The 13,258-nt window shown below is 31.7% G+C and overlaps 1 protein-coding gene across 1 annotated transcript; it reads left to right on the forward strand.

Moving 5' to 3' along the window:
- The first annotated feature begins 5,896 nt into the window (after window positions 1-5,896).
- Window positions 5,897-6,996, forward strand: LOC18443159 (uncharacterized). The gene has a single exon (XM_006853352.4). It carries the CDS (start codon window positions 6,132-6,134, stop codon window positions 6,750-6,752), a length of 621 nt encoding a protein of 206 aa, XP_006853414.4. The 5' UTR covers window positions 5,897-6,131; the 3' UTR covers window positions 6,753-6,996.
- The last annotated feature ends 6,262 nt before the right edge of the window (window positions 6,997-13,258 follow it).

The following is a 13,258-nucleotide window of genomic DNA, read 5'->3' on the forward strand; positions in this document are numbered from 1 at the left end:
AAAATAAATTGACCAAAATACTCACAAAATATTACAAAGATATTTTGATCAATTTATATTTTAAGAATTATTATTTTTAATATTTTTATTAGGTATATGTTGATGAGCAGAATAGACACCTAAAATTTAACATATTTGGATTTGTAAAAAAAAATTAAAATATGAAATAAGGTCGTACCGTCAGATCGGCCCAGATTAAATCTGGGCAGTTGGGCCTATATGTAGCCGTAGGCTAGTGGGCCAAGGCCAACATATATATATATATATATATATATATATATATATATATATATATATATATATATATATATATATATATATATATATATATATATATATATATATATATATATATATATATAGCCCACTAGCTTTGATAATCACGGATGTCCGTTAGTACTCGAATTTTATTTATTTTTCTACAAATCTAAATAATTTAAAATTTTACATGTGTAATCTTCTCATCAAGGCACACCTAATTAAAATATAAAAAAATTATTGGCAAAAAGAAAATGACCAAAATACCCTCCAAAATTTTGGGGGGTATTTTGATCAATTTATTTCATATAAAATATTTTTTTGATACTTTTTGAAGATTAACCTATTTTTGATAAACACACGTCTAAAATTTCAAGTGATTTGGATTTGTAGAAAAAAAAAAAAAATTCAAGCACTATCGGACATCCGTGATCGTCAGATTAGCCCAGATGCAATTTGGGCCGTTGGGCTCATATGTTCATATATATATGAAAAAGCTGGGGTTAGCCCACTAGCTCATATGAACATATGAGCCCAACGGCCCAAATTGAATCTGAGCCGATCAGACTGTCACGGATGTCCGGTAGTAGTTGAATTTTATTTATTTTTCTATAAATCCAAATTACTTGAAATTTTAAAACACACGCCTAAAATTTCAAGTGATTTGGATTTTTAGAAAAAAAATAAAAATTCAAGCACTACCGGACATCCGTGATCGCATTAGAAATAAATCCAAGATCATCTATTCAAAAAGTAGCTAAAAGCTTACAAATAAACCTTATCAAGGCAATGAAAACCTATAAACTATTAGTTGAAGTCAAAATTTCTAAATTTAAGGAGAGAAAAAAGTATCATATGCACACCAACAAAAGAGTGTTTATTTTTTGAGGAAGCAATAAATAGAGCACTATTTGCAAGAGAGAGAAATGAACAAAATAGTACTAATGATAGTAAAAACAACATCAACTCAGGATCACAAATGTTCCACATCCATGCCCCACGGCAAATTAAAAAAATAATTTTTTTAAATATTCATTTCTCAACAAATATTTTCCGTGCACTAATTCCAAGTACTAGCAAACGTTACTAAACAAAAAAAAAAAAACAATCGATCTGTAAAAGAAAAACAAAAAACTACTCCAAAAATTTGCTCTACAATCACTTCAGGACCCTATTAAAAATGGAAAAAAAAAAGCAACAATAAAAGAGAAATGATCTAAAACCACCCAATTGACCCAATGAACGATGAGTAAAAAATGCACAAATCAAACCAAAATTAATAAAGTAGTACCACAAAACAAAATATCAATTTTTATAAAAAAAAATAGCTTTATTCACAAATTTGAGGTGCACTCACCTGAATTGATATTTGAGGTAACATAATTCTAAGCCATTAAGTCTTTTTTACTGTATATGTCATCTGTCTATATGATATTTGTGACTGATTTTCCTTTTCAGTGCAAGGTTTGGCAAAATTTAATATGTTTGCAATGCTAAATTTTGTGGAACTTGAGGAATCCGATGTTCAGGTTGATCATATTCAGCAATTCGACAAGAGTTTGTTTTTTTTTTTTTTCAATTGCTACATCTTGTTCCATACCACTGCTTAGTACAAACTTTCAACAAAGATTCTAATCAATGGAAATGCAGGGTGCTGAGGAGAAGAGAATTAAGGTAGAATACCATATGCTTGAGGAAAACCAGTTGAGTCTGGAACTGTATTTGCGTTAAATTTTAGGTTCTTTTTTGGAAAAAAATTGGGTTTTATTCTCGATTTAGGGTTGGAGTTTATTCAGAAATTGTGGGTTGGATTCAAGTAAAACAAAAGACACCTGAGGATAAGATTTGAGATGCGCTCACTTGAATTGATGCTGAAGAACTTTGCGTGGTGGAGCTCCAATTTATGTGGCAACCAAGAAGGTCAAGAGGTCTTTGGTGCTATCTTTGGTAACCTGAAAGATCGAGAGGGTTTTGGGCATGTCTTTGGCAGCAAGAGAGAAGAGGGGCATCTGCCCTGCACCTGAGAAGAGAGTGAGCGAGAAAGAGAGGGGTATGGCCTGAAATAAATTTGGGTTTGAGGCTTTTGGGCCAATCAGATTTCGCGCGCAGGTGGGGTTTCGATTCATCACAACCCTTCGTTTTATTAAATTGAGATTAGCCCACTAGCTCATATGAACATAGGAGCCCAACAGTCTAGATTGAATATGGACTGATTTGAAGGTTACGACATCATTTCGTGTTTGAATTTTAATTTTTTTTTCTACAAATCCAAATAACTTGAAATTTTAGGCGTCCATTCTTCTCATCAAGGCACACCTAATAAAAATATTTTAAAAATAATTCGCAAAAATAAATTGACCAAAATCCCCTAAAAATGTTTCAAAGGTATTTTGGTCAATTTATTTATTATAAATTATTTTTTTGGTATTTTTATTAGATTATCATATTTTTTGAAGAATACATGCCTAAAATTTCAAATTATTTAGATTTATAAAAAGAAAATTAAAATTAAAATAGGAAATGAGGTTGTGATTGTTAGATCGACCCAGATTCAATATGGGCGGTTGGGCTCATATGTTCATATGAGCTAGTGGGCTAATCTCAGCATTATATATATATATATATATATATATATATATATATATATATATATAAAATTGTACCCTATATGCACTTGAAAACAATCATATCTCAAGATTGAATAGGGACTATCCCTTTTTTAGATGGTGAGATCTAAAAGTTAGAAAACTCAAAATTCAATTTTCTTTATAATAATCATCTACTAATCCTTAAGTGGTTCCCAAATTTCAGATTGAAAAGATCCTCCCAAGTAAGTCCTTCTACGAGGGAGTAGAAGTAAATTATGTTCTAGAGGGCGTATAATATATATGCATGTACATAAAATGACATAAGTTTATCTAAGATAATTTTGGAATGGACAATGCCCAACAACATAGTCCTATTTTTTGGGTAATTCAGTGGGGAAGATAGGTCCCTACCCATTTTTTTAAGTAGATTAAGAGTTAGATTTTTAAAGGTGTTAGTGTCAGGAATGGAAACCACAATATGTTAAAACATTGAATTATTGGTAATAATGAATACATTGCCTAATGTATTCTCAACTTTATTTCTTAGATTGATATTTTAGAACACAAGGCTCAAATAGGGGTTGGGGTTGGGGTTGTGGTGGTAGCACCCCACACCCAAGTCACTATGTTGTGGTATCCATTCCCACCACTACCATCACCACACTAATGCATTACAAATGCTAACTCCTAATTTCTTCAAAAGAAAAAATAAGCAATTTCTTCATTTATTTAAAACAATCAAATTTAATTTTTATGTAAAAGTTTTTATAAGTATTTTTGGTAAATGCTTTGGGAAATGTACGCAATAAGATATATCTTCGCGAATGGATATGAAATCGAATGGAGGGAGGTGTCCTATCTAGGCTCAAAGTTTAAAAGAAACTTATGAGCTTTGTACTACAACTCAAGTTATCAGATTTCACATATAATAATTATTTATAAATGACCTTTTGTACTAAAGATAAATAGCCCAAGTCAAAAGTAAAGGAATAGTAAATGAGTAAACTGCTCCAACTTATTTTTTTGGGTACATTAAACTGCTGCAGCTTATGTAACAATAATTCTACAAGGCCAAAAGATACAATTCAAAGTTTAATAATATTTATATGATTCAAAAGCCGAATACTATGGTTATTTTACTAAGGGAAAAGTTTATATAGAGCCGAGGCTCTAAACAATAATTTTGACCTACCTCAAAATTTTTACTAAAAGTGATTGTTTTGATGCCCAAATATCTTCAAATTGATCATCTCGATATCAAGATGCATAGACACGAGAAAAAAATGGATTTCAAGTTTTGGAAATAGTGTCTTTTGTAACTCATTTTTGGACCATCAATTTTTCAATATTTTCAAGTTTTCATAGATCTTTTGGTCTATACTATTTTGAAGTTTTAAGCTTTATAAATAAATATGAATATATTTTAAAGCTATCACAAAGATTTTCAGTAATGAAACGATATTTCTCAACATTATTTGAAGGTAGGCTCTAATTTGATTGTTTAGAGCCTAGGCTCTATACAAACCACACCCTTTACTAATGGACGGTTCTAGTGTGTTAGCTGATGCACCTATTCAAATATAGTCCCCATCAATAAGTAGTCTTAAAGATGGATTTTCAACAAATTTTTCTAGGCCAGTAATCTTCAACACCACGATCATGAATAAGAAAAAAATTAAAGATACTATTCTAAACTTTATTTTTGGACCCTTCATCACCGTTCATTTTAATTAAATCTGCAAACAATTTTGAGCCATAAAATCATAGATCTAAAGAGGAAATTAATTAGAATGACGTCATATGTGTTTTAAATCCTAAATCTATCTCTAAGAAGCATTTTTTTTTTTTTTTTCAGGGGATTGCATTTGAACAAGACATTGTTTAAACTTTTCCCCTTTTTATTAGAAAAGTTTTGCTAGGTTCCTATTCTAATTACTCCCCTTCCAAAAATCCATCTTAGAGAAGGATTTAGAGCCTAAAACACATCCACATTCCTTTTTAGAATTTATAATCATGGTAGTTGAAAATATATAAAATTTTAAGTCCAAAATCTATCTCTAGTATAAGTTTTTGAGAAGGATGTAGTTTCTATAAGACGGAGTCTTCATAAAAACAAAGTGAAACCTCACCTCAAATCCTCGTTTGGAAAGCATTTTGGGAATTGGAAATCTTCATGATGGTTTTAAAATCAATTTTAAGGTTGATTATGAAATTTGAAGCTTAAAAAATGGTACTTATCTAACATATTTGTGAACACTCATTTTTAGGGTGATTTTTTTTCCTTCAAGAAAATTAATTTGAAGGTTTTCCTGAATCAAAACTACAATTTTTGATGAGTTTTGAGGTGCGGTTCTACTTAATTTGATAGTGCAGCTCTTCCTTTTTGACAATCTCCATTTCAATAGGTGCCCCTTTAGGGTTTTAATTTGGTATGAGGTTTCTATAAGGCCTTGGCTCTATGGAAACAAAATAAAGCCTCACCTCAAATCTTTGCTTGAAAAGAACTTTCGGCAATGAAAATCTCCATGGTGGTTTTAAAATCAATTTCTAATATTGAAAATGAAATTTAAAACTATTTTTTTTTTTTAAAGATCTTATGAATCTATGAATACTTATTTTTAGGACGAAAAAAAAAGTTTGGATAATTTATTACAATACACTATTTTAAGAACTTGAAATCCGAATTTGTTTCCACAACCATCATGATCAAGCCAATATGATCGATATAAAAGTTTTTTAAAGCTTGAATTGCAATTCTCCATCAGTTATGAGGTGAGTTATGAGGTGAGGCTGCAGCACTATCAAACCATTTTTCCTTTAATTTGACTTATTTCTCAAGAACCGCACAGCTGGTGGTTTTTAGCCAAGGTCCCAACCCTAACGCAGATCCTCTAACTAATATTCCACCCCTCATCCCCTGATAAGCCCTACTAAATGGCTAAACCCTAAACGGGTCCTGGAATTTCAAACTCACCAGGTGTCGAATCCGACCGTTAGAAACCAAAATTTGTCCGTTAAAGGTCCTTCCCCAAAGTCTCACCCCCTCAAACAAAACGTTTTTTTCTCTTCATTCTTGTGCTTTCTCTCTCTCTCTCTCTCTCTCTCTCTCTCTCTCTCTCTCTCTTTCACGCTTTCTCTCACTTCTTTGCTGGATTTTTCCATCGATTCTTCTCTCTCGACAAATTATCGTGCCTCTCTCTCTCTCTCTCTCTCTCTCTCTATATATATATATATCCCCTGTTTTGTTTCCCATTGAGTTTGGTCTCTCTCTGCAACTATTTTGAAATGATGTCCTCTTCTGCAACAATGGGGGGCCACGAAACCCACATCCCTAGACAAGAAAAACCCCACCCATTACAGCAAATCGCAGAGAGCTCAACTCACAAGCTGCTTCTGAAACAATGGCTCAAAGAAGAGGAACTCATCTTCAAGAGGATCGCCTTAAATGAGTCTAAAATTGACGGAACCAGGAAAGAAATCACCCAGCTCTACTGTTTTTACTTTATCTTCCATGCCATTGTTCTTGTTTTGTTGTACACTGCTTCGGCTAGAGATCCGGATAAGGCTTGCAGAAGGGTTTGGATCCCCTCTGTTTCTGGTCTTTTGTGTTCTCTGGCCATGATTTGGGCCATAAGGTATAAGATGGACATGGAGGCTCACATTGAGAAGCTTTTAGAGAGAGAAAAAGAGGATGGGAAGCTGCTTTTGAAGTGTGTTCAAGAACTGAAGAAGAAGGGTGTGGATTTTGATCTCTTGAAGGAGGTCGACGCATTGAGGAGGGCTAAGAGTTTGAGGGTGGAGACGAAGCCTGTGAAGAAATGGTCGTCGATGGATTTCGTCACACTTTTCTTCGTGGCGATCTCTTGTTTGATTTTGGGGATCACAAGATGTGTTCTCTGCAATTAGAATGGGGTTTGGGGTTTCTTGGCTTCTTTCTCTCTCTAAATCTGGTTTAGCAGGGTTTTGGGGTCTCCCTCTCTGTCTCTTATCACTCAATATGTGTTGGGTGACTCTCTCTCAGAGGGTTTTTTTTATTTTCTATTTTCCCCTTAACTTACAGTCCACCATTACAGAACATATTGTTCTTCATAGAATGTCATGTTTCAAGCTTATTGGGAGTTAATAACATTTCTGTGAATTTTTAGTTTCAGTATTGCATTGAATTCTTCATTTCTTTTTCAATCAGATTAAAGACCGATTGAACTTGGCTAAATTCCTCGGCCCCTAGTTGTATAGTACAAGAAACATAAATTTTTTTAATCCCAAAATTAGTAAAAAACAATATGGGATTGTTGTATATTTGGGTTTTTTTTCAGAGATTGATGAGTTTTTTTTTTTTTTGCTATAATCTCTATTTTTATATCTTCTGAAATGTCCCCAATTATAAATTGATTTTTTAATATTTATTTTTCTATACTTTTTTAAGCTTATTTAAGGTTGGTTTTTGTATTGTTAAACTTTTACTACCTTTATATTTTTTTGTATATATTTTGCTTTTTTTTTTTCAAAATTTTTTGGCATTGTCTATTACTCGAGCCAATCCACTCAGCCAAATATGCCCAGGGCCGAGAAGACCAGGCCCAAGGCTAATTCGTTAACACTAAGAATTTTAATTTCTATTGAAATCAATTTTACTTATTTTGTAAACTTCTATCAAAAAGAAAAATTTGTGCATTTTTTAATCATCGCATACGTGGTTGTGTTCGTAAAAGTGTTGAGATTCCTCTGAGAATATGCAGGCTGGCGTTACGTTGTTGAAATCCTGACCCTGAAATAATGGAGAAATGGCCCATGCTTAATTCTTGGTATTTTTGCCACATTTCGCTTTGCATGTTTGCCTTTTGTTTTTTTTTGTTTTTGTGCAACAGTGGCTTCCAATTTGAAAATGTGCAGCCGTTGGAAATATGAGAGAGAGAGAAAGTGTGTGTGTTTATAACATGTACATTTATAGAGAGAGAGTGTGAGTGCTTAACATGTGCATTTATTGAACCACTTCAACTCTCCAGGGGTGTATTATTATTATTTTTTTTTGGGTAAATCAGTGGAAAACAACTGGAAGTTAATTTTTTTGAAGGTATAAATGGTGTTGTAAATATAAATAGAAACTACAACATGTTTCTGAGGTATGAGAGTGCTATTACCATGACCCTAGCATCTTTCCCTATATTAAATTGGGACTATTGATATAAATTTTTGGTATATATACTTTGATGTATGGTGTGCCTATATTGAGTTTGTTATTATCACTTGGGATTATATACTACGAGGCCATTTATCCTCATTACAAGGACGTTACAACTGCTCCTACAATTATATGGCAATTTGAATGGCTTAGGGTATGTCATAAAATTCTTATTTATTTATTTATTTTATTTTATTTTTATTTTTAACTTTGGGTCTAGTCATTGACACATTGAAAACCACCCGATTTGAAATCTGACGGACAAGAGAGATTTTGAGCATCTTGTACATTAAAAGTAAGGAAAAAGTTTTTATATACGGATGCTACCTTATAATGTAGAACTACGGAGGTCCCTCAAAAGTCCATCGGAAAAGGTAGTTTTAATGTTGAAAAACCTTTTGATTGATCATCTCGACATTGAGATATATGACTATGAAAAATAAAAGGATTTTAAGTCCAAAAAATAGTGCATTTTACCATATATTATCTACACCGTCCATTTTCAAGATTTTCATATGTTTATAGATCTACTTGATTTTAACCAATTTTTAAATTTAAAATTTTATAATTAGATATAAAAATAGATTTTGAAATAATCCTAAGAACATTTTACATCAAAATTATATAAATGATAAAATTTGAAGGTGCAGATGCATTTGTATGCAAACTGCACCCTAAAAGTAAATATTATCTTTATAGACTTTTCCTTATATATTCTCTTTATAGACTTTTCCTTATCGCTTCAGAGATGAATTATTCAAATATTATTAAAGTGGGTCGAAAAACATCTCAAATCATTGTAAATTCATTTATGTGTCATATAAATTTGGAGTAAGATGCAAGAAAAAGTTTATATAAGTGCAAGGCTCTAAACAATCAAATTAGAGCGCACCTCCAAAATTTCACTAGAAGAGGTTGTTTTGATGCTCAATTATCTTTAAATTGATCATCTCGACATCACGATGCATGAACATGAGAATAAAAAAAAAATTTCAAGTTGTAGAAATAGTGCATTACAACCAATTTTCAAAATTTTTCAAGTTTTCATGGATCTGCTCAATCTACACAGTTTTTTAAGCTTGAAATTTTATAATTAGATATAAAATATATTTTAAGATTATCACATAGATTTTCAGTATTGAAATCACATTTCAGGACACTATTTGAATGTGCATTTTTTTTTGATTGTTTAGAGCCTCAGCTATATACAAACTGCACCATAACACGTATGACTACATTTTTAAGGTTGTATTTTTTTTTTTATTCCTGATTGTGGATAGAATTTGGATACATACTCCATATTGGGAAACACCACACGTACTTATTTGGGGGTTCAGAGACTGAAACTAACATAATCAAACTACTTAGATAGACTATGTCGGATGGGTTTTGGTGCATCAGCGGATTCACCTATTTAAGTGCCGCCACTTCTCAAAAATCCACCTTAGAGATAGATTGTAGATACAAAACTTCGCTGGCTGATAATCCTGGATCAGTGCTTTTGAAAGCAAATCGACGATGCTAATTGGCCTTTCAAAAATCTAGTGTAGAGGTGAACAAGACTAGCTCTCCAATATGTGAATTGGTCCCAAAAAAATAAAATAATTAGTTAATTTTGAAAACATAAAAACTGAAAAATAGAAAAAATAATTTGAATGGAAACCAAATTCAACTTATTTGGATTGATCGATCCCCTTATAGATTTGCCCAGTTCTCTGACATAATTATGTGAGTTCATCAAAATCATATGCCAGTGTTTTGAGACTCGGCCAGGTCTACTCAGACTTGCTCAGGGAGAAGCAAGTTTGCCCCGAGTACACTGTACATAACTTTTTAATAGTTATATATAAGAGAAAAGTTTCAATACGGATGCATCCTTATCACAACACATACGGATGCACCCTTATCAATCGTCCAATCCAATGGTTTAAAAACCGGATCGGTGACCCGGATCGGGCTTTCCAAAAATCGATCCGGATCGGCGAATCGGCGATCCGGATCGGTGAATCGGCGATCCGGATCGGAATCGGGTGAATCGGTCAGAATAAAGCTTCAAAAAAATCAGAAAAAATTATTAAAATTCATTATAAATATTTTTTTTTAGGAATTCAATAAAAAATGAGGGTACTCCATTAAGAATTTTCATGTTTTTGAATGAATATGCGAATATTGATATGTTCTTTCCCTGCATGAACCGCCATTCAACATTTAATTTACATCACACAAAAGGATAAACATAGAATTATCATGGAATAAGTATATCAACATACATGGACTACAATAAAGCATAAAATTAGTAACATACGATCTAAAAATAAAATGATAGACGACGTTATTGTTCTTCTTGGTCACGCTGATGCCATTGATTGAATTCATTTGACAATTCATTGATTCGATCTAAAAACAATTCATTTTCGTACATATCAATTACAAACATTTAGAATAATACAAAATGCAAGCTCCAAACATGGCTACAACTCAATTATCAAGAACATACATTCTTTGTATTAAAAAATTAATAATAAAAACAATTCTTCAAAGAGCCGGCTAACATCAGTCATTCCAACTAAAAAATCCATGAACAACAGATAAAAAAAATACAGTTTTGTATTGAAAATATAATAACATGCATTTTTTTGCATAAATAATCCATCAACATACAATTTTTTCAACAAAAACTTTAACAATAAAAATTTAAAATATGGTTTAATACCTCATGATAATTAAAACCTTGTCACGATTTTCACATCTTTTCGGAAAATCATCATTTTTCAAAAAATTCGATCATGGAAAAAAAAAAAAAAAAAATTTACAGCAAACTCAAACAATAAAAATTAAAAATTGGGTTTAAATGTTTAATACATCATGATAATCAAAACTTTATCACGATTTTCACATCTTTTCGAAAAATCATCATTTTTCAAAAAATTCGATCATGGATAAAAAGAAATAAAAAAAAAAAAGTACAGCAAATTTTCAAAAAATTCGATCATGGATTAAAAAAAAAAATTAACAAATTTTCAAAAAGTTCGATCATGGATTAAAAAAAAAAAATCATAAATTTTCTAAAAAATCGATCATGGATTACAAAAAATTTGATCATGGATTACAAAAAATTCGATCATGGATTACAAAAAATTCAATCATGGATTACTAAAAATTCGATCATGGATTACAAAAAATTTGATCATGGATTACATAAAATGCGATCATGGATTACAAAAAAAAAAAAAAACATAAAAAAACAAAAAATTCGATCATGGATTACAAGAACAGAAAAAAACAATTCGATCATGGATTACAAAAAATTCAATCATGGGTTACAAAAAACAAAAAATTCGATCATGGATTACAAGTAAAAAAAACAAACATTTCGATCGTGGATTACAAAAAAGTCGATCATGGATTCCAGAAAATTCTATCATGGATTACAAAAAATTCGATCATGGATTACATAAAATTCGATCATGGATTACAAAAAAAAAAAAAAACAAAAAATTCGATCGTGGATTACAAAAAAAGAAAAAAACATTTACATCATGGATAACAAAAAATTCAATCATAGATTACAAAAAACCCTATCATGGGTTACATAAAAAACAAAAAACAAAAAATTCAATCATGGATTACAAAAAAAAACAAACATTTCGATCATGGATTACAAAACATTTGATCATGGATTACAAAAAATTCTATCATGGGTTACAAAAATAAAAAATAAAATTCGATCATGGATTACAAGAAAAAAAGACAAACATTTCGATCATGGATTACAAAAAATTCGATCATGGATTACAAAAAATTCTATCATGGGCTACAATAAAAAAAAAAAAAAAAAAAAAAGAAAAAAAAAGAAAAGAAAAAATGTTCTTCACAGAGTTCGTTTTACATAAGCGATTTTAACTGTAAAATTCACCTCTAAGTGAATAAATTACATCCAATTGAGTATATTTTCTGATAAACAACAATATAAGGAATCAAAAACCTAAATTTCTAACACATTATTTCTAATATATCATGAAAACAAAATCAAAAGGCGGAAAAAAAAAAAAAAAACAGCGGAATTCGGTTCCGCAGACATCTCACTGTTCATATCAAATTTCTTGCTGTAATTGACTAGATTATGTAAAATTGAAAATTTTAAATCATACTAGACACAATAAAGATTAAAAACCGTAATTATTGAACTCATTTTGTTCAAAATATGCCGTGAAATAAATCAAATGGCGGAAAAAAAAAAAAAACCCAAAGTTCTTACCTGTTTTTGTGAACCGAAGCCTTCAATCTCCAAAAAACTCAGTTTTTCTCAACGATTATCACAAATTAGTAACAAAAGGTTTTGATTCACAGCTTTAAGATCAAAATGCCTACAAATTTTGAAAGATTCATGCCCTATTTGGCATGAAATTTCAGAAAAGGCGGAAACCCTAAACCCCGAAATTTTTGTGATAAAAAAACAACTAATTTTTCCACCATTTAATTCTTGAAAAAGCTGAATAAAGCTGTTTACAGCCTGCAAATCAGATCACATGCCAAAAAAAACAAAAAAAATGATCAAAAAATGACAAATTTGAAAGAATCCGTGAAGAACACTGTGCAACCCGTGTTCTTCACGGACTCGCCGATTCCGCACAGTGAATCGGCGAGTCACTGTGCGGAATCGTCCGGTTCTCTCTTGAAACGATCCGGTCCATTTTTGTGAAATCCGAGTCGAACCGGGCGAGTCCGGTTCGACTCGGCGATTTTTTAAACGCTCGTCCAATCAATTAGATGGTTGAGATATTTGACCAAACCTCAAAAAAGCATTTCATATACCAGCAACCTCCGGTTTCTGTTTTTTCCCTCTATTTCTTTCTCTACGAATCATTTCCCTCCAAAATTTTTTCATTGTGTGCAATTCTCTCTCACGTTTTCTCTCTTTCTACCCTCTCATCCCAAGATGTTCCTGTAATTTTCACTATCGTCCAACCCTCTCTCTCTCTCTCTACCCCCTCAACCTATGAGACAGCCCACAGGTGAAATTTAATACCAGAGAAATGAGGAAAGTTGGGGTAAGTAGAGATCTCCCAAGTTATGAGGCAATCCACACATGGGTAAAAATTTATAACGAGAGAAAAATGGGAGAAATGGGGTGAGTAGAGAGAGAAGAGGAAGAAAAGTTCAGATCGGAGGATTTGGAGCCACAGGAAGAACATGAATTTATAGAGAAATAGGGAAGAGTTGGGGTGAG

Source organism: Amborella trichopoda, chromosome 2 (genome assembly GCF_054954075.1).
Source record: "Amborella trichopoda isolate Santa Cruz 75 chromosome 2, AtrichopodaSantaCruz75HAP2 v2.0, whole genome shotgun sequence".
Classification (NCBI taxonomy): Eukaryota; Viridiplantae; Streptophyta; class Magnoliopsida; order Amborellales; family Amborellaceae; genus Amborella; species Amborella trichopoda.